Source organism: Chiloscyllium punctatum, chromosome 10, assembly GCF_047496795.1.
Source record: "Chiloscyllium punctatum isolate Juve2018m chromosome 10, sChiPun1.3, whole genome shotgun sequence".
NCBI lineage: Eukaryota > Metazoa > Chordata > Chondrichthyes > Orectolobiformes > Hemiscylliidae > Chiloscyllium > Chiloscyllium punctatum.
This window is the reverse complement of record NC_092748.1, coordinates 37,424,838-37,447,464: the sequence shown is the minus strand read 5'-3', so window position 1 is coordinate 37,447,464 and position 22,627 is coordinate 37,424,838. Positions and strand designations below refer to the sequence as shown.

At 37.6% G+C, this 22,627-nt stretch overlaps 2 protein-coding genes across 2 annotated transcripts in view; one reads left to right on the top strand and one right to left on the bottom strand.

Annotated features, from left to right (window-relative positions):
* The window catches only part of coq10b (coenzyme Q10B), a 17,073-nt gene extending 8,682 nt beyond the window's left edge, over positions 1-8,391 (top strand). Inside the window, exons 4-5 of the mRNA XM_072578934.1 lie at positions 2,889-2,990; positions 6,124-8,391. Coding sequence (XP_072435035.1) covers positions 2,889-2,990; positions 6,124-6,291 — 270 coding nt within the window. The 3' untranslated portion in view covers positions 6,292-8,391. The remainder of the gene's footprint in view (positions 1-2,888; positions 2,991-6,123) is intronic.
* Positions 8,392-22,627, bottom strand: hspd1 (heat shock 60 protein 1). The gene is made up of 12 exons (XM_072578933.1): positions 22,477-22,627; positions 21,908-22,084; positions 18,533-18,785; positions 15,740-15,822; positions 14,777-14,872; positions 14,582-14,675; positions 13,670-13,838; positions 13,289-13,388; positions 11,614-11,859; positions 10,924-11,098; positions 9,899-10,077; positions 8,392-8,996 (listed from the first exon to the last, which is right to left on the bottom strand). Exons 2-12 carry the CDS (start codon positions 22,079-22,081, stop codon positions 8,841-8,843), a joined length of 1,725 nt encoding a protein of 574 aa, XP_072435034.1. The 5' UTR covers positions 22,082-22,084; positions 22,477-22,627; the 3' UTR covers positions 8,392-8,840.

The window sequence follows — 22,627 nt, the reverse complement described above, 5'->3', positions numbered from 1 at the left end:
GGTGATCTTCAGTAAGTTGAAGTGTGCAAATGTAGAGTTAATTGAGTTTAAGCTATTACAATGATTAGAAATCAAAGTGTGGGTTACAGGGTGGGCGCTGCAGTCCTCCTTTTGGTTGATTTCTATTCCCTTTTTTTTCTCGCTCTCATTCCTGTGTTCTTTCTGCTGAGTTCCAGACACATTTTGACAAGTTCCCCATTATATGTTTGACAGTATGTGCAGGTTATTACAACTAAACTTGATGTTATTTACACTCAACTCTCAGGATTCATTTCATAAAAGTCATTGGATTAACATCAGAAATAGAAACCTAGACAGTTCTTCCCTCTTCAACCCAAGAATGGTACAGACAGTTGTGTTAATGCTGTACTATGATAAAATCAGCTAAATCAGAAATGCAACCTGAAACCACCTTGTCAATATGGCTTAGTATCTCCTCCTTACCATTTGATTTTAATTTTCTCCTGTCTCCTTTCAAATTTCTAGCTCACTTGCACTTTGGCATGTACCAGAAAGAAGAAATTAAATTTTAACCCTAATTTATTTCATTTCCCTTCCTCCTTTGTAGCACTGACCGCAGTAATGGGTTGGGATCATCTCCAAGGTTTCTGTCATTCACAGAAGCAGCAAAATAAATGTGCAGGGTGTCTTGTTTGCTGTTAATTTTCTTCTTGCCTGCTTGTGAGGAAAACTCTGGTCAAATCTGTTCCATCTTGGTGACAGTTCCATTATGAGAAAGCATAACTGTAAACTATCCAACCATGATGCAGTATGTGTTCCAATGCAGTAAAGTTTGGACAATGACAAGGCCTGGACTAATCAGTGGCAAGTAACATTGTCTGTCATGAATAGTAGAAATTCCCAATTCCAACAAGTGAGATTTAATCATCATCCCTTAACTTTCAATGACATTAGCATTACTGAAACCCCTCATTACCAATATTCTGGGGACATTGACCAGAAACTGAACTTGACCAGTCAAATAAATTCTGTGGTTACAAGAAAAGTTAGAAGCTAGGAATTCTGCAGTAAGTAACTGTCCTTCTGTCTCCTACAAAGTCTGTACACAAACAAGTTGAGTGTGATGGGATACTTTACACTGGCCTGGATGCCTGCTCATTCCAATAATGCTGTGAAGAAGCTTGATACCATTCAAAATAAAGCTGGAATCATGATTGGCACTCTGTCTAAGACCTTTATTTCCCTTCACCATTGATGCACAGTGGCAGAAGTGTATGCCATCTATAAACTGCATTGCATTTTCTCACCTAAGTTCCTAGGGCATGTTGGGTTGAATGGCCTGTTGCAGTGCTGTAACCATTCTGACATTCTCTATTGGGAAGAAAGTGAGGACTGCAGATGCTGGAGATCAGAGCTGAAAATGTGTTGCTGGAAAAGCGCAGCAGGTCAAGAAGCATCCAAGGAGCAGGAGAATCGACGTTTCGGGCATGAGCCCTCCTTCAGGAATTGGGAATTTCTACTATTCATGACAGACAATGTTACTTGCCACTGATTAGTTCAGGCCTTGTCATTGTCCAAACCTTACTGCATTGGAACACATATCGCATTATGGTTGGATAGTTTACAGTTATGCTTTCTCATTCCTGAAGAAGGGCTCGTGCCCGAAACGTCGATTCTCCTGCTCCTTGGATACTGCCTGACCTGCTGCGCTTTTCCAGCAACACATTTTCAGTGACATTCTCTTATTGGTCAACATTTAGCACCTGGCCCAAATCAGCCCTTTTCGCAATCTTTGATAGTGCACTAACTCCATAATCACCAGCAACTCTTCCTTTTTCAACTGCCTACCCTATGGGAATACTGCATGAGGAATAGCACTATCCAAAACTGTCACCTGGAATGACCAGGGTAGCAGAAAGATGGAATACCATCACCTTCCTTAGAACTATATTGCCATCCCTTTTTACTGTCTTCTGATTAAAATTGTGGAGCTCCATTTTTAGCAGAACTGAAACTACCAGTACCTAAGGGTAGCAGCAGTTTATGAAGGCTGCTCACTAGCAATTTCTTCAAGACAATTGACCATTAATCATGGCTGAGCAAATGATATCCATATCCTATGATAACTGAAAAAATAAAGTTGTGTGCAGTGAATCTTACTGGCTGATCACACTTTTGCCTCCTACCAAACTGCATCCCACCTATCTTCTATTGATGCAGTTTAATTAGTGGACAGGAATAGGTGAAATATTTTAGGGTATTCTGCATCCCACAAATATTTTCAAAAGTAACTAGTAGAGGAAAAAAAACCCAAATGGATTGATGGCCTGTTGATCTGATTTAGTACAGTCATTTGTTTCATAGAAACATGGAAAAGAGGAGCAGGAGCGTGCTCTGCAGACCATGAAGCCCACTCTGCCATTCAACACAATCATCGATAATCCTCTATCTCAATGCTGTACTCCTATTCTCTTTCTACAACACTTAATATTTTTAGTCTCTAGAGATCTATCCATTTTTTTAAAAAGCATATTCAGTTTCATCTGCAAATATAACCAGAATGAGTGAGTAAGTTGTTTTCATTTTCTTAAAGCAGGTTTCAGTCGTGTAGTGATTGTAATACTGGACTGACCACCTAAGAACCTCTTGTAAAATTAATTCTGAAATTTTGTATCCTGGCATGTTTACTTGGATAACATGACTATAATCTGTTGTTTGATGTATTCCCCTTCTTAACTAATACCATGTTGTGAATTCGTTATGTATGCTTAAGTTTCTCATGGCAACAAAGGAAAGCTAAAAAGGGTGCATATATAGAGCCATACCAGCATTGTCTACATATTAAGAAAAATTAAATGTGTGCAACCTTTTTCTAAATGGAATGTTTCATTTAAAGTCTTAGTTTTATTAATAATATATAATTTCAGGCTTCCTGTACTGATGGTAGACTATTTAATCATTTGGAGACAAATTGGCGATTCAGTCCTGGAGTTCCTGGATATCCAAGGACCTGCACTGTTGACTTTTCGGTAGGTTATATGAAACGTGCCTCAGACTTCTTGCATTTTAGATCAACTGTAACCTGGAAAGACTTGTAAGACTGGGAAAAAAAAATCTGTTCATTCCTGAAGACTGAATAGAGCAGCTAATTTAACACTGCTTGTGTTTAATACTTTCTAACCTGTTGTACTAGCCACAGGTTAGTACATTAAGGATATTTTCATTTTTCTTGTTTGTACAAATCAAAAATTGACTTAATGCATTAATTTATGAGAAGAGCAAGAAAAGGCCATCAAATTTATCAAGCCAATTTATCAATGCAATTTACGTTCAATTCACCCATGTTCTGATTTTTGGACAGAGCATCCAGAGGAAAAAAGCATTGCAAACTTCTGATGGTTAATCAAGTAGCAGGACCTTAGCACACTTCAGAAGTCACATTTAAAAGTGATCATGTGGGGCCCACATGCTCCTCTGTAACCGTTGTGCAAGTGACTCTCCTCACAATTTGTTGTTTCATTTCTTTTGGAGTTTAATGCCACATTCTGTTGCATTTATAGTAGATCATCTCTAGTTGGGACGTTAATGTAAATTTTAGAAATGCTTATGGATCGTTGAAAATCTCTTGCATAAGGATCTCCGAAGCTGCTGAGTTCTCATTTTGGCAAACAGCAAATCATTTGCAGCTGTTGCTTATTCATCATGAATAGTTCTTTTATAACATGCAACTCCATTGCCATTTACTAGTTAACTTTTTTTTTGCAAGATTTGTAGTGCTGAAGTTTTGTTTTTGCTGTTTCTCCACCCCTGAAGTTTAACAGTGGATACCTTTTTAACATTATTTACAGATATTTTATAGTATAATACAGTACAAAAGAGGCCTTTTAGATGTGTACTTATTAAAAACTACTCATCTAAATCTCTATACTAGTTCCACTTCCCAGCAATTGGCCTGTAGCTTTGAATGCGATGACCTTTTCAGTTGCTCATCCAAGTACTTTTTTTTAAAAAGTAAAGGTTTGCTGCCTCAACTGCCTTCCCAGGCTGTGCATTCCAAGTTTTTATCACTCTCTGGCTGGGGAGAATAAAAGCTTTCTCAAATCCTCTCTACCTCCAGCCTTAACATTACCCCCCCCTTGTTAGTGACCCTTCAACTAAGGGGAATGGCTGCTTTGTTTTCACCCTGTCCATGCTTTTATCCAGTCTCTCTTCACTGTAAGCTGCTTCATCCCAGGCTATATCCTAACAAATCTCCTTGCACTCCTTCCAGCGCAATGACCAGAGCTTTGGACATACTTCTTCAGCTGTGGCCTAATTAAAATTTTCTACAGCTCCAATGTGACCTCCCTGCTGAAAGGCAATTGCCACATATGCAACCTTAACTCCCCTATTAACCTGTCCTGCTGCCTTCAGGAATCTATGGACAAGCACCCCAAGATCTCTCTGCTCCTATGAATCCTATAATGTTCTGTTACTGGTTGAGTACTCATGTAATAGTATTATGTAGATTTGTAACTGTATTCTCTCAATTTTGAAATAGGTGGTAACAAGTTTATCTTTGTTATGAAAGCTTCTTAAACTTGCATAGGTGTCTTTTTATTACTGGAAAAGATGAAGAATCCTTATCCATAGGAGAACGAACATCTGATACAAGAATCAGCTGTGGCTCAGTGGTCATACTCTTCTAAAGCAGAAGGCTGTGGATTCATGTTTCAGTGTAGAAATCTGAGCACCAAGTTGAGGCCAACTATAGCAGTAATGAGGAAGTGCTATGCTCTAGGTGAAGTGCTGTCTTTAGGCTCCAAAATTAAACCAGTGAACAATGAATATAAACAAAAAGCCCACTGTGCTCTTCAAACGACCTTGACAATATTTTCTGATGCCCCTGTCAATGTTACTTGAAATAGATTTGCCTTTTATAGAACAATGAATTGCACTTGTATAACAAAAACACAAATTGTTAGATAAACTCAGCAGGTCTGGTGGCATCTGGAGAGAAAGTCGAGGTAATGTTGAGTCCAGTGATATTTCTACAGAACTTTGTATTCTGAAGAAGGGTCACTGGACTTGAAATGTCAACTCTTAAGTATTTTTGATTTCTGACTTTTGTCAGATTTTCCAGCATCCAGTTTTAGTTGTTTAAGTGCATTGACGTAATGCTTTTAGGCTTTGTGAAATATCGACTTTCTTCATAGATGCTGTCTGCAAAACCTACTAGCACCCCCCCCCCCCATTGTAAGTCAATGAGCTGGGGGGTGGTTAAATGGATTTTAGTGCAAATCAAAATAAAGGGAGATTTTTAGGTGGCATCCAGATTCCACGTTAAAGTGACTACTTTCAGAAGTATAGTTGAAAAGTGCATTTAAATTGTTCTAAGATTCATAAATGGTGTCATAATGTCTGCACATTGGTGTCATTTTGTGCTGATCTTCCACATTTCCTCAAGTCAGTTACATCCAGGCCGTTGCATTAGTCATTTATTTCCTAAAGTTTCTTGTTGTTTTTGGTTGATCTTGATAATTGTTCTACACTCATGTGACCAAATAGTTTAGGATCCAAGGATAGATCAGGATACTTTCTTAATGGTATGAATTTGAATGCAGATGTCCAAAGACATTGGGGGTTCAGCTCTGTAAATCTTAAAATGTCACTAACAGGTGCAGAAAATAACCAATAAAGCTAATGAATGCTTGCCTTTATCTGTAGAGGACTGGAGTACAAGGATGCAGAACTTGTGTTGCAATTATACAAACCCAGCTTAGATCCTACTTGAAGTATTAAGATCTGTGCATCTCACCTTTTAGGAAACATATATAGACATAGATGTACAGCATAGAAACAGATCCTTGTGTCCAACTCGTCTACGGCAACTGGATATCTCAAATTTAATTCCATATGGGAATGTGGATTAAGAATGAATGGGAAAATGATCAAGATCATGGTGATAAGCAGAGACCTAACTCAAAGTAAAAACTGATGTAAATTGACAAGCCCAGGAACATTTGGAAAAATCCTCAACCTGGCTAGATCATAGTGACTACTTTCAGCAGTATAGCAGAGAAGTCTACCATTTTGGATTTAAGTTATTAACTTAAATTTAATTTTCTGTACAGTTCTCAGGTGTAACAAAAACTCCATTTAATCTTGTTTTCTTACCTACAGATATCTTTTGAATTCCGTTCTTTGCTGCACTCTCAACTTGCCACTGTTTTTTTCGATGAAGTTGTTAAGCAGATGGTAGCAGCATTTGAAAGAAGAGCAAAGAAAATGTATGGTCCAGAAACCAACATCCCACGAGAACTTATGCTTCACGAGGTGCATCACACGTAAATAAAAGTTGGAAGGAGCCGTTGTAGGTCCCCTTTAAAAGTTGTATAATTTATTTATTAGTGTGGTGCTTTTCCACATCTGCAAATGTGGGAGCGATTCTCTTTACCCATGTGTATCACTTGATTTTATAATGACACTGTAATCTTTTTGGAAAGCCCCTCTGGCAAAGTGTTACATATATATAGAAAATGCATTATATAGATGCAAGTATACATGTATATAAAGTGCAGATATTTCAGCTGTAACTAAATGTAATTTGTCTACATGTTGTGGTGCATTAAGCTGGACTGGCTGCAAAACTTGTTTTAATCTGTGCAGATGGAGAAGGCAGCCAAGCTTCTATTTATTAAGAGATTTTTGGGCTGTTCAGGTAACATGAGCAGTTAAATTTTAGTGTTAAACACTAATTCCAGAAAGTCACATTATACATTCAAAGGCTGACTATTTTCACGTAATTTTAAGCTGTATGCCTTAAAGACAGGCCTTTAAGAAAATAGTTAAGATTAATTGGCCTACAAGTTCAATTGCTATAACAGCTTAATATTTAAGTTTTAATTTATGAAAATAAAATTCATGGTTAGTCTCAATTAGTGCTACTGTCAAAGCACCAAGAGCAGAATCACCAAGTACTCTTAAAACCTTGTTTTAAAATGTAGATTAACAAATTATACCCAGTACAAGCAAGATTTCAGCCTTTCTCCTTTGCCAGACTTTGCATGGCAGCTTGTCATGCTTTCCAGTCTTTGCCAATAATGTGCAAGTGCAACGTGAGTTTGTTTCCTCAATTCTAGTTCCCCTCCACAAATCTTATGAACTTGAGCCTCTAACATTTGAAATGAGCACATTGTCCTTTAAATAGCAAGTTTCTACTGCATGAGTTAAACCTTTTTTGTACTGATTACACCTGTGTGTTGGGTCAAAACAGGGAATACTCATTCATTTAATCATGGATGAAAGTGTACACATGTAAGTACTGTGAAGTATTATGTCATCCTTGGGCAGTCATAATTTGAACTGCCTACATATTCCATAGAAATTAGCTCCAGTTTGTAACTGGGATAATAAAATTATGCTCTATTTATGATTTAAAAATGTTACCTTTGTCTTATGAGCTTCTTTTAAACCTCAATGTTGTAAACTACTTCCAAACAGATGAAATATGTTCTAATGTTCAGTTATTCAACCTAATATTAGAAAGTGGTTTAATTGGGCTCTTGTAACAAATTTGGGATGGTAGGAAAGAATTGGATAGAAAAAGTAAATTTGCAGATGGCACCTGAAGTGTAGTGGATAGTGAAGGTTATCTCCACAGTACAATGGCAGATTTGAATTTAATTTAAAATGAAGTGCTGCAAGACTTAATAGTATCATCTTGGGGCATGTAGCCAAACAAAGACCTTAAATGTAGGTACGTAGTTCCTTTGAAAGTAGAGTTCAGGGTAGTAAAGGTGGCATTTAGTCAATGTATCAGTTAGTGCACTGAGTATAGGAGTTGGCATGTCATGTTACAGCTGTACTGGACATGGGTTAGGCCACTTTTGGAATACTTTCAATTCTAGTCCTTGCTATTGGAAACTAGAGGGTTCAGAAAACATTTCTGAAGATGTTGCTACAATTGGAGGGTCTCAATTATAGGTGGAGGCTGAAAGGTGCCCCTAAAGGTTTATAAAATCATGAGGTATGGATAGGGTGAATAGGCAAGGTCTTTTTCCTAGGATCAGGGAGTCCAAAACGAGTTGGCATGTTTAATGGGAGGGGAAGCTTTTTAAAAATGAAGGGTGGTGGAATAAGCTGCCAGTGGAGATGGAGGCTGGTATAATTACATATCCATCCACATGCTTTATTGTAAAGTGTTTATAGGGATATGGGCCAAATGGAACTAGATTAATTTAGTATATCTGGAATTGGACCAAAAGGGTCTGTTTCCATGCTATACAACAGATTCTAAAATTGGATCTCCTAAACAAGTTTCACAACACAATGTTCTAATCTTGCACAAGCTTTCAAGCTGACATCAACTGTGTACAATATTGAAATATTAAATCTTGGCTGTGCTCATGATCTTCTAGAGAAACCATTAAACTACCCCACAAGTCAAAATGATAGCCATTTGCTTTATTTATGGCAATATTACATGATATACTTTTGTACTGCACTGGAGAGGGCACAGATCAGAGTCTTGTTTTTCACAGAAAACCTGCCTTGATCATTTAACTTGTTAAAATTGTCAGTAGAATACTGTTACCATAAAACCAATGAATTTCAGGTGGGTTACACTTCCAGTACTTTAAAGGAATGTACAAATGTTGACTTTAATTCAATATAAAATAAATTACAATATAGTACTGACAGGGCAGTAAACAAGTTGCTTATGAGATCGAGCACAGTCCAACATGGCTGTACTAATCTTAATTACAAGTATTTCAATGTTAGCTATTTTCCATTCAGCCTGGTTTATGTTCATTCATCTGGTGATTTTTCTAGAGGAAGCAGCCATTCAACTGAGACTATTAACATGTCAGTCACTTTTCAGAGGAAGAGTGAAGAAATTAAAACATATCACCACCCATACCTGCACCACCCATGCCACCCATACCCCCCATTCCTTGTGCTTTATCCTCCTTTGGGAGTTCTGTGACTACAGTTTCTGCTGTTGCTAAGAGAGATGCCACACCAGCTGCGTCCAGCAAGGCAGTCCTCACAACCTGCAAAAGAATAGAATTAGAATTAATTCCATTTTTTAGGTGCTCCATTTGGAATTTTTTTTCCTGCAGCTTTATCAAAATATCCCTTGAAGGGAAAAAAAAAATCCAATTCACTTCAGACAGCTACTTTCATGCCCTCAAAATATAGTCTTGAACCCACATTTCTATTTAAAGAGAAGAAAATTTGAAGACTCTGGATATTCTACAGGGTTTAGAAAGACAAGGGGTGATCTGATTGAAGCTTATGGAATATTAACAGCCTGGTCAAAGTGGGTGTTGGGAAGATGTTTCCATGGGTAGGAGAGACTAGGATCCAACGGCACAGCCTTAGAATAAAGGGAAGCCCCTATAGAATAAAAGATGAGGAGAAACTTCAGACAGCGGTGAATGGATGGAATTCATTGCTACAGAGGGCTGGAGGCCAGGGTACTGAGTATATTTAAGACAGAGATAGGTAAGTTCTTGATTGTCAAGGGGATCAAAAGTTACACGGTTGAAAACCCTAATCAGCTTTGATCGAATGGCAGAGAGAGTGAATAGGCCAAATGGCCCAATTCCTGCTCCTTGCTCATGTTCTTGAGATTTCTCAGCTCTACTAAAACCACTGACCCATATTCAAAAACTAGGCATATCCGGTATTAGCACAGACTGTACTCATCTTGCACTTTCCAGTAAGCCAATGCGGGCTTAGTAGGGAAGTGAGATTACAGATTATGGTCAGGAACACCTCTGCTAAATGAACCACAGTACATCAGATGTCCAATTCTAAATCTCAAGGGTCTGGGTTTTCACAGGGACTTAAAAATAGTATCTTTAGATGGGCCATAAAAGAAATATAATGAAATAAATCAGACTTTAAAAATCCAGAAGTTTGAATTATTATATGCATAAATTAGGTATACCTTTGTGGGATCAATTATTCCTTTTTCTACCATCTTTACAAATTCCCCAGCCATTGCATCATAGCCAATCTCTGGTGGACTCTGTAGTATCTTCTCCACAATTAGGCTTCCTTCAACCCCAGCATTTTTGACTATTGTAATAGCAGGTACTTTGAGAGCTTTGCTGACAATGTCAATTCCTGTAGAAGTTGAAACAAAATCATAAGGAAGTTGATTTGATTTATGAAGCTCCACAAATATCAAATAATATGTAAATTGCTCAGTTCCAGGTTTATAATAAAGACTTCAAACTTGTGAGCAAAGTTGTTCACCCGCACAGTTACAAAAATCAAGCTTAAATGGAAGATCACAGGAGAGCAAACCAATCACTGAGTATTACTAGATGTTGGCCATGATTTCAACAAGGAAAACAAAACCATGGAAAATGTTTCCTTTTGGAGACAGTTGTGCTAATATCACCATTTAGCAACAACCCCAAAACTGGAGGTGATAAGTTCAAGTTGGATCAAACTGAAAATTAGAGTATTGTATTTTCTCACCTCAACTAGGCAAACACTTGACCTGACGTTGAGTCAAGGGCTTCTCTTAAAAGGCTGAACAGGGTGGTCTTGCATTGGATAAGTTAAGAATGTGACATGATTTTGTTGAAAGTATGGGTATAATGAGTACTAAGAGGATATTTCTTCTTGTGGAAAACTCAAACCAGGGGCACAAGAAAAAACTCACTTTTAAAGAGCTCTGAAGTGATGAGAACCACAAAATGTGGGATTTTCTCCTCCAGAAGACAGTGGAGGCTGTGTTTTAAAGCAGGGGCAGGTAGATTTTTGATAGACAATGGAGTCTTGGAGATTAGTCTAGTTTCACTTGTCACAAACATCAGCCATAGTTTGTTTGAATGGCACATCGGTCTTGAAGCTTCAACTGAATTACCTACCTTTTCTCCCAAGTAGCACATTCCTGATGAGCTATTTTAAAGACATGTTTTTTTGTAGCTGAAACATGAATAAAAGCTAAACAATACGTACCAACTTTCTGGTCTTCATTTACTGGCCGGAGATCACCCAATGCTGGAATGCACCGCAGTAGAGCACATCCACCACCAACAACAATACCCTCCTCCACAGCAGCTCGAGTAGCATTCAGTGCATCAGTCACTCGGTCTTTCTTCTCATTCACCTCCACGTCACTTGTACCACCAATCTAGATCCACAATTCAACAGTTAGCTCAATATATTTGCAACTATGAAATAAGTCCCTCGTCACATTTATAGTTAAATCTTAGACTGTTGACTCCAGAGGTCCATAAAAATGGCAAAGAAAAGCAGCTTTACAGAAATGTTAAAGACTAAACAGAGTTCTCATCTACAAGAAGCTTCAATGTAGCCAGAATTCAACTAATCTTTCTGAAGTATTATTAAGTGTCATTTCAATTCAGGGATGGAAACAATATTACTGTTGCAAAACCACATCATTATCAGAAGATTAATTATGCAACAAATTGGTGCAGAGGTGTTCCAGCCACATTAGCGTAACCACTAAAAATTTTCATTAAATCTTTGTTAAAAAGAACAGTTGATTATACCACTTTTTTTCATTATTAACTCCACTGTAAGCAACATTAAGCCAGCTTAATTCAAATCAAACACATTAAGACATCTGTATTCATACATGACCATACCACTTGTATATAAAGTAGCCCATGTCTACAAAATTACCTTTAGTACTGCCACACCATCAGATAATTTGGCCAGCCTTTCATTTAGTTTTTCCTTCTCATAATCACTTGTTGTAACTTCTAAAGTTTCTGTGATTTCTTGAATGCGCTGTTCAATGGCACTCTTATCACCCTTGCCTTTCAACAGCATGGTGTCGTCTTTGGTGACTACAACTTCACCAACTTTACCAAAGTCGTGGGCCTGGATATCCTCTACATTCAGTCCAAGGGCCTCATCCCCAAATACCTACAAAAATGTTTACACAGACATTGCATTAAAACAGGGATCCAATCACGAATTTCTTTGCTCTCCCAGCTGGAAGAAAAAGTTTACTTTGGAATTAGATTGTCTGTAAGATAGTTTATTCGATCAGTTTATTGAAATCCTTAATAGTACATGTTTACCATTTTCTTCACATTTATTGACTGGTCAGTTCAAATGTGCACTAGTACACAAATACTAGTGAGCACCTAAAAATGTTAATTATAGATCTATTACTTGGAAACAATATATAAACTGCAGGTTTCCTGGAACTACAAGAATCAATACACTCTTCACACTTCATTCATTTTCTTCTAAATTTAGACTCCCACTTACTGGCTATTCGCAGTGTTCAGATTTCTAATCTCAGCCAACCATAGAGAAAAAGAGAACTTAAAAGCCCAACTCTATATTTGCCCACATGCTCATTTTCCAACAGGAGGCAAGAAACACCACGAGCCGGAATCTTAGATTACAAAAGATCAGGACCAAATCAGAGAATGCATTTGCTCACAAATCTCTCCAACACTGATCAATATCGTAAGTTAAAGGGTCTACTTTGGCAAAACATACCATTTATTACAAATATTGATAGTGTATTCATTACATAAATGTGAAAGAGAGGAGCACAGCAAGTTGGTTTAGTGGTGGGGGAATAAAAAAAACACTTCAATGAATTATTAACTACCATAACTACCCCACTTTAAATATAGGAGTACATCCTAATTTTCATCCTTCTCCCCAGTTCTTCAGAGTTCCAAGTTTGGTTAAAAAGTGATGAGTAGTAAAATGGGGCTGTTTTATTTACAACTGATGAAACACGAGTTAGAATTTTAAGACATTTAAGATTGTGACTGGATGGATCTTTACAAGAAGTCTTGCTTTTAAGGAGATGAGAATATAGGGACAAAATATCCTAGACTGATCTTTAATCCAGGACAGAGGAGAAAGACAGGACTGAGGCAATGCAGCGTGGACTACCATAATTAGTGATTGAGACTCAAAACATTTACGAGAAGGTATATGATCAAAGGAAATGAGCTATTGCTGAAATAAACAGATTGGTTAGGCCAATTACAGATCCACTATTATTGCACACCCATTTTAAAATGAGAGCAGACACCAGTCAGCATCATACTTCCCAAGTCTGAAACCTCAGGTTGCACAATCTCAAAATCAATACCCTGTGAAAAAGAGGCTCAAAATAATTCAAATGAAATCTATACTTTAGTTCCCAATTATGCTAGTAAGCAACTTCCAATTTTAAAATCAAGTTATGGAGCTACTTTCTGGAAGAAAATTCATTTAATCATTTATGCTTCTTGATCAGCTTTGAGCTTAATGCAAAGTGCCATTGTAACACCATGGACTAAAAATCTGGATGACTGCATTTACATTATTTGATTCTACTCACTGTACCACCAGTAGCAATTGCCATGTCCTTCAGTTGATTCTTCCTATTGTCACCAAATCCAGGTGCTTTTACAGCCACAACCTGTAAACCAACCTTCAGTCTGGAGGAGAAATTGAATATACTTAGTTTAGGACAATATTTTAAAAAATAAATGCAAATAGTTAATGAACTGTAAATACCCAATGCTTTTGAAAACCTTTTGCAAACCCAAATTTGTTTAGCTAGAAACAGGTAGTCATTCTCAGTTCCACACACAATTCACCTCACATTGTTAATCATCCTATATGAATTTTAATCTAAAGATAAAATGAGCACATTTACAAAAATGAATTAAAATTTTAGTTTTTAGATCTTTAGTTGACTGAAGGCAATAAGACAAACCTATTCAAAACCAAGGTGCTGAGTGCTTCTCCATCGATGTCTTCAGCAACAATAACTACAGGTTTACGGTGTGCATTGGCAATCTCTAAGGCAGGTACAATGGACTGTACATTTGAAATTTTCTTTTCACTAAGCAGAAGGTAAGCATCCTGGAATTCACATTTCTGACCTATTAAAAGTGAACTAGGAATAAGTAACAGTCCTTATTAACAACACATTATCTAAACAATTGATCAATCCAGAAAGTGAAAATATCTAGGACTCAAGTTTCAATATGAAGAGCTAAGAGTTCAAATCTTAAAAACTTCTTTGCACCCCACTAAGGCAGAGATCAAAGAGAAAAAATGGCAGCCCAGAATAACCTGCTGAGCCAAAGCAATGGTTAGCGTGAATGGTTGCTCATGACAAGTGAATTAGACTATCTTTAGAATGTTTTTCATTCATACTGTCAAGACCTGGATGAGTCAAGTCAAAAAGGTATTCAGTTTGAAGTGCAGACCACAAACAAAGGCAATTTAAAGACTGGGTACCCCTTGCACTAAGATTTTCATCGAGACTCAGTTCCTGACCTTACAAAGACACTAGTATGACTCCAGAAGATGGCCTTAAAAATTCATTTCAGTTTCTGCAGTTCATATGGTGGCAGTATTCTCATTGTTAGTTAGGAAGTCAACCCAGCAAGATAAATGTTCTTATGTCTAAATTAAAAGGTACTAAGTGTCTAGGAGGTAGTGCAGTTCAGAACCTGCAGATTTGTATCTTAATACCGAGTCAATATTTATAGAGGGAAAAGGGAAAATAGAAAAGAGGTGTGGTATTGTATTGTGGATCCTTTCTAAAACAAGCTTACTAAGATATTGGTAAGAAATCAGTTTTAAAGATGCATCACAGTCAGCTTGTAAGGATACATACCTTTAGCTGTGTTGATGAAGTATGGTGAGATGTAACCTCTATCAAACTTCATTCCTTCAATAATTTCAAGCTCATCATGGAGTGTTTTGCCATCCTTTTTACACAATATGTAAAAAGAAAACCACCATTACACAATATACTTTTCAATAAAGAGTATGACAGCAAAGAGATTAAACTTTTATCTCTTGTACCTACCTTGACTGTGATGACACCATTCCGGCCAACCTTTTTCATTGCATCAGAGATGAGCTCACCAATTTCTTTATCTCCATTGGCTGAAATAGTTGCCACCTGTAACAAAAGAAAATCAATTTTCCCCGAGAACACTGGGCTACATCAGCCACAGAATGATTAAAGTGACAGTCATGCTATACCACAGCTATCAGTGGCTACAATGACAAGGGGGAGGGGTATTAATGTATAACCAAAAGTACACATTAATATCCCTCACCTTAAAAAATCCAAATATTATACAAAGTAATCTGTTTTAAATTTTGCCATTCCATAAGATAACCATGGTTATTGTTTCACCACTGTGATTAGCCTTATTACATAGAATACTACAACCAGAGCCTGGGAATTATATCGAATGGCCAATATTGATCACGCAAATAAATACAAATCAGATTATCTGGTCATGATCACATTGCTGATTGTGGTATTTGTGCACATAGCCATTTTTTACAATGCACCAGTGACCAACATCAGAAGCATGACAGTAGTTAAAGTACCCAGACATCCAATAATTGCAAAAATCCCAAATCAATGCCAAGTCAGGACTTGGGATCTCAAGAGCAGTTACAAGTAGTTTTGAGGTTCAGCTCTTCCATGGTTGTCAGCTTTTCCTTATTCTTTCTCCTGCGATAGCTCTTCCCTGATACCCCTCTCTCACAGGCTCCTCCATTCTCAATTTTCAGCCTTGAAATGGTCACAGGAGGTCACCAAGTAGACCATTTCACCTGAATTATCTGTGCTGTGTTGCAATTTTTCTGAATGCCTGCTTCTATTTGGGTGTCTCTAATTTAATACGCAAGTAGCTTTTCATCTATGTGTGATGTTTGTGTAATGGAGACAGCATTAACTTATACAAAAACCTAAACAATTACATTTTAATTTCTGTGGACAGTACTGTTGAATTCTGTTTTCTAGCACAAATACCTGAGCAATTTCTTCAGGGGTTGTGACTGGTTTAGACATCTTCTTCAGCTCACCAATTACTGTATCTACAGCCAACATTACACCTACAAAAATTAATTTTGACAGATATTACATCAATGATTTTACAATGTATTTACATTTTATTAAAACAACTAGCTCAAGTGTATTGTTAAATTAAAAAACATTGCAAATCTTCAAAAATGCAAGTGTATACTCCATGCTTCAATTTGTAGTTTTAGCTAGGACTGGACTTTTTTTGGGGGATTCAATGCCACCTATAAGTCTCAATTTGCCATGATGGCCTCAGTATAACTCTGATTCCAGACTTTGTCCTCACACATTCATATATTGAGGCAGTTTATCAAAAATTCATTTGTCAAATAATGACATTTCAGAAAATGTCTTCCTGAAAAGGTGAAAAATACTCTAGCCAGTTTTAATTTTTTTGCAATGAAAAATTGTTTAGTCATAGAGATGTACAGCCTGAAAAAAAAAGAGGTTTTGGTCTAACTTGTCCATGCCAACCAGATATCCTAAATTAATCTAGTCCCATTTGCCAGCACTTGGCCATATCCCTCTAACCACTTCCTATTCATATATCCATCCAGATGCTTTTTAAGTGTTCTAATTGTACCAACCTCCACCACTTCCTCTGGCAGTTGATTCCGTAAATGCACCATCCTCTCTATGAGAATGTTGCCCTTCAGGTCCCTTTTAAATCTTTCCCCTCACCATAAACTTTGCCCTCTAGTTTTGCACTCCCCTACCTTAGGGGAAAGACCTTGTTTATTTAGCCAATCCATACCCCTCATGATTTTATAAACGTATATAAAAGGTCACCCCTCAGCTTGTGATGCTCCTTGGGAAAACAGCCCTAGCTTATTCAATCTCTCCCTGTAGCTCAAATCCTCCACTCGGACATCATCCTTGCAAATCTTTTCTGAACCCTTTCGAGTTTCACAACATCCTTCCAATAGGAGGGAGACCAGAACTGCAAGCAATATTCCAAAAGTGGCCTGTGCAAAAGTCTCCCACAGACTCCTTGTTTTATTTATTTTTTTAAAAACACACAATTTATGATATTTCCAACAGAAAATTCATGATGTTTCTGTGTAGATCTAGCAAGAACGTCCATTGTAAAAGTTGATTATTAAGTATCTAAAAAATTCCAAAGCTTTCCAACAGGAAGTAAAATGGAATCTTGCAGTATCCCAATCTGGTCACTTGATGGCGCTGCACAGAAAATCTATTTCTACTAATTGCATCATGAATTTCTACTCCAATTGTTTAATATGGCTAAAATGAAAGCAAAGACATTTGTGACCGATACCAGATTTTACATGAATACATTGTATATCCCTTAGTTGAAGAAAAATTCTATAACATTTCAATATGGTGAATGCTCAATCTGGCAGCTGAATACAATAGAGTTAGGCATCAATAAATTTTAGCAAAGATTCCAAGTAAGCATCAACTCCATTCAGTGGGAAAGAATTCAACCCACTGAATCTGCACTAAACCTGTGAAGAGCATCCACCTGACCTTTGTAACCCTGCATGCCCCATGGTTAATCCACCTAACCTGATACCTGGACGCTATGGGGCAACTTAGTATGGCCAAGTCACCTAACCTGCACAGCTTTCAACTGTGGGAGGAAACTTGAACACAGCAGAAACCTAGAGAGTGAGAACATACAAATTCCACACGACTTGTCTAAGGGTGGAACTGAATCTGTGTCTCTGGCACTATGAGGCAGCAGTACTAACCACTGACACCCCTGAAATTCCTAAATCCAAGATACTGCATGCTGACAGAATGCTTGCAGCATATTTCCTATGAATGGTGCAGAGCACTTCATAAGGATTTAGCAGAGTAATAGTTTCAACACCTAATACCAAGTCATTGTAAAAGGAGCAATTACAAATCAAGCACATACTAAGAAACTTTATTTGCATTGCAAGCTCACTAAGTAAGGAGATGTTATATTAAGATGGCACAATATGTTGGGATTCTTGGGTCATCAAATGGAGCTGCTACTCAAGCTATGGAGGTGGCACAAAGAGCCACTAAGTTGAATTCTGGTGTAAAAAAGGTTCAAATTACATTAAAAAAACCTGAAGAATGTGCAACTATGTCATCATCTAGATGACAGGTGTTTGAAGTGGGATGAAGGAGGAACAAAAGGAATACAGATATTTTGTCTTGTACAAAAGAGATTTGTAAAGCCACATTTGATCTTGTAAAGCACTGTCATGTGCTCATTCAACTTACAGGAAAGTTGATGTCACCTGGAAGCCAGGGTGAAAGTTAAAATGCCAATGGTAATGTTCAATCAACTGCAATTTCTCTTAATTGCTCTTGACTTGCATTACTTTCTTTCCTTGCTCTTCAGATTTTCCCAAATTCTGGGGTTGCAATAATGCCAGTTGATTACCCTCAATTGTACACTGATTTGGTGGGTGGTTTTTTAAACAACTATGATTTTCCTGTCACTAACCTTCTCAATTTATCGAGGTTGGGACTAGCACTGATACACCATGCCTTTGGTGTTTAGTTAAGTCAAGTCAGCTACTGGCGTGGCAAAACAAAAAAAAACAGACAATTGTTCATTTCACTGTCGAGGTAAGCATAGCAATTCAGAGACAAAACCTCATTAAATATAAATTTTAATGTGCAACATTAACAATACTTATTTGCAAATATGGTAATCTGCCATTTGAAAAATGCACACTTTGCTAGTCATTTGTTATTGCAACATTTGGTATTTAATACAAAAACAAACCAAAAACTAACCTCGTCTTATCTCCACTGGATTAGCTCCTTTACTGATCTTTTCAAATCCCTCTTTGGCAATGGCTCTTGCAAGAACAGTTGCTGTGGTGGTTCCATCACCTGCCTCTTCATTTGTGTTGTTGGCAACATCTTGTACTAGCTTAGCACCAATATTTTGGTACTTATCTTTTAAATCTATTGCTTTAGCTACAGTTACTCCATCTTTTGTCACTTTAGGACTCCCCCAACTCTGTTCCAGAATAACTGTTCGGCCCTAGATAAAAATAGACATTAAGCCATTACTGTTTGTTATACAAGTAATAGAAATTCATTGTATTCTGTTGTCCCAATACCATGGAGACAGCAATTCCCGCTGTCACACTGCATGGCTTCAGACACTTTCAGTCTTCCCAGACCTTGCAAAAAAAAAGTCTTAGCTAGAAGTAACTTTGAAATGGTTAGTTCCCAATGACCAAAATTGGTAACTGCTCTAAAGCAATATTGGAGAAAAAGTACACACATTCTCGATACCACCAAGCCATCATGAACACAGGTTTCTAAGTAATGGAATGCTTTCTGATAAACATGGTGTTGAAATCTTTCATAACTTTGGATACTCAGACATTTTTACCAAGAGAACTGAAGTGAGATTTGACTACAAACTTACCTATTGTCCATGAAATAGGAAACTCAACTACACCTGGGTTTTTTTGGACAATTTTTACTCCTTGATGTTGGAAATCTTTTCTGATCTGTGGGGATACTGGAAAACTGAAGATCTGAACATAGAAGTCAAGCACAACATAGAAGATAGATCTATCCTGCAGAGTAGGTCAAGTACAGAACGATTGTTCTTTCAAGTTGAGAAAGCTTATCCACTAGAGTGGACAATGTTGAAGTATTTTCGCAGAAAATTGCACAAAATGAGGTAGAGATTGTCCTACAGATTCTCAACAAAGCAGTGTTTCTCTTTTTAAAGAGAGCAATAGACCTTTCTTTAACGTGAAGAAATGTTCCTAAGGCACTTCACAGGAGTGTTACCAAACAAAGATTAGCCACAGACGTAGATGTCTAAAAGTCTGATTCAAAACATCGGCCGTAATATTCTTAAAAAGGGGGAAAGTGAAGTAGAGAGGTAGAGAGATTTAGGAAGAGAATTTAGCGTTTTAGGGACTGAGGTAAACAAGGCACAACCAATTGGTCAAGCAATTGTGATTGATGTGGATGAGTCAATGTTGAACTGGGGTGGACAAAGTTTAAAAAAAAACACCAGGTTTAGTCCAACTGGTCGTTCGTCTCATAGCTAGTGGGATAGGATCATAGGATACACTTTATAGTATAGTAAAATTTACTATAAATTCTGTGTCCCATTAGCTACCTGATGAACGACCAGTGTTCCAAAAGCTAGTACTTCCAGATAAACCTGCTGGACTATAATCTGGTGTCTGAGATTTTTTAACTTAAATCTTAATGAAGAGATAGGACAGCGTTTTACAAACAATAGGTGGCGATGTCAAAGGGAGAGGAGTGATTTCAGAGGGGGACAACACCCAAAAAGGAATCATTAACAATATTTGCTAATATGGAGGCCAGGGAAGAAAGCTGGGTGATTAACTATTATTAGAAATAAGATTCAAAATATAAAGGAGATGGATCTCCTTGACAATATAACGACAGCAACAGAGAGAAACTGCAAAAAAATTCATGGCCAGGATGGATGAAAAACTGAAGCATGTTCAGTCAGATGTCAAGGTAAAATCACTATATCTTACTAGATCATTAGGCTGCACTCAGGAGAGATAGGGACGACTGGTGGGGAGTTTAACCCAAGGGTCACCATGCCTCAGGCAAGGGGAAAATTACCACAAAGGACTGTACCTTTTGGCAATCGAACCCACGCTGTTGACATTCAGCCAGAGGGAAGGGACATGGCAAAGTCAACTGATCAAGTTCTGTCAATCTTTGACAAAGTCCAAGAGGTCCTCACTCGTGGAGATGAGATGGAGATGGCTTCAAGAAAATGGTATGCAAGAGAAAAAGCACAGGATATTACGTTTGCATTCTAAGATGAAACTGCAACAGCGAGCACTTTTAATCAGATAAGAGTTTTTATCCAGCCAAATCTGTGATGGCAGGTCTTATCCAAGGAAAAGCCAGGGAGAGAGCAAGAAATTAGTTATTGAAGACTAGAACAAAGTTAGAGTTGAGTGTGCATTTGAGTAGATCAATAAATCAGGAACTGGAGAAACATGGCAAATGGATGTGAAAGGCTGGATACGATCCCAAAATCACCTTTTTGCTGTCTTGGGTGATGTTAAACGTTTGCAAGAATTCTTGTATGCCACTACCAATGAAAAACTATTTTAGTGTTCAATAAATCCACGAGGACCTTCTGAAGATCAGTATAATGAAGGTGCGCTCAAGCTAACAAGCATAGTAGATACCATCTTAATGGGTATACAGCTAGAGGATAAAAAAACAAAATTAATCTTTTGCAAGAAATTGCCTGCACTTTGTATTATGGTTAATAATGAAACAAGTGGGAGCAATGCTCGCAGAGTTTTCAAGCAGGTAGAGTTAAGAATGCTAATGGTTTATTAAACGGTAGTGACATGCAACCTCAAATGCTGTTGCAGTTGACTTTCAGAACCTAAGGAATTAGTATTTTAGAGTGTAATTCCGATTTTAGCTATGAGACCAAACACAGACCTTGTGGAAATTGGTGGCTTCTCCAATGTCAGAAATTAACATAGCAAGCATAACCTGATGTGCTGGGTCCATAAAGCAAATAAAAATTCATTTTACTTGGGGGCTTGAAGGGAGGTAGGTAGTGGCTCCAACCTAGTTCCTAATAAGCTGCATGCTACTGGGACATATACACATCATTTAGTTTTCTTTTTGAATAAAATCTAACTGCAAGGTGAGAGTTCCTTTTGCTCAAAGAATGAGCCAAGTTTGTCCACTGTTAAAGCGATATTAAATGAAATGAACAAACTGTTGAATTGACATATGGACTTTTCAGTGGCTTGGTTCAGAGACATGAATTTTCCATGCAAGTTACCAAACAGCAGACCCAAAAAGGTTCACTGCATCAAGGCCTAGTTGCAACTTTGGTTATTGTTATAAAGTATAAATCACTACCCATTTGTGGAGGGGAGCTCATGCTGATTATATTAAAGAATATGACAATTTGCAGCTTCAAATTGTGGCTATGAATACTTGAAGGTTCTCAAGTAACTTTCACTAAGTATTAATAATCCTAATTCTTTGTAAGGTAAAGTATACGTTCAAAAACAATTTAGCAAATATTTTACTATTTCTATTAATGTTGGTATAATTCAACAAAATGCACCCCCCTTATGCTGCAAAGAGTACTCCGAGAAGACGCTGACCCACCTTTGGTCCCATGGTTACAGCCACAGCATCGGCTAAAAGATCAACCCCTTTCAGCATCATAGCTCGAGCTTCGGATCCGAATTTCACATCTTTGGCGTAAGCCCGTGTGAGATGAGGTGCAAGTAGACGGGACACAGGTCTTACCTGGCGCAGAACAGTTGGCAAACGGAGCATTATCTACAGAAAATAAATAATATTGATCAACCTTTAAAACTATACGTTAATTAAAAACAAAAAAAGAGAGGGTGTCAATAACGTGGGCCTCCCCACATGTCGCCAGGGGACACACGTCACAAGGTCAAATTAAAGTACTGCAACAATCCACAAAATAATTGGGAATGCAAAAACAAAGTCACTAAGAATACGCCTCAAATTCGACCGAGACACCCTAAGTCTATAAAAACAATATGCAATTGCCAGTCCGTCTGAAATGAGATAGCCAACGTTGGAACTCTGATTCCTAGATTTCATTCATTGAATAGTTTCATTACATAAAAGAAAACGCCTGTAATCTGCATAATTTTTCAAACATTTACGAACCAAACCGATTTCCATGGAATACTACTTACTGACTTATTTACTTTGAACCGAGTAGCTAATACAACAGTGAAAACCCTTGCTTCAGCCGAATTCTACAGCTACGAGCAAACTGCACAACTACCGGGACGAGACCCCGAGTCTCTCTCTCGGAGAACACGTGGGTTTGCAGCGGGGAGAATC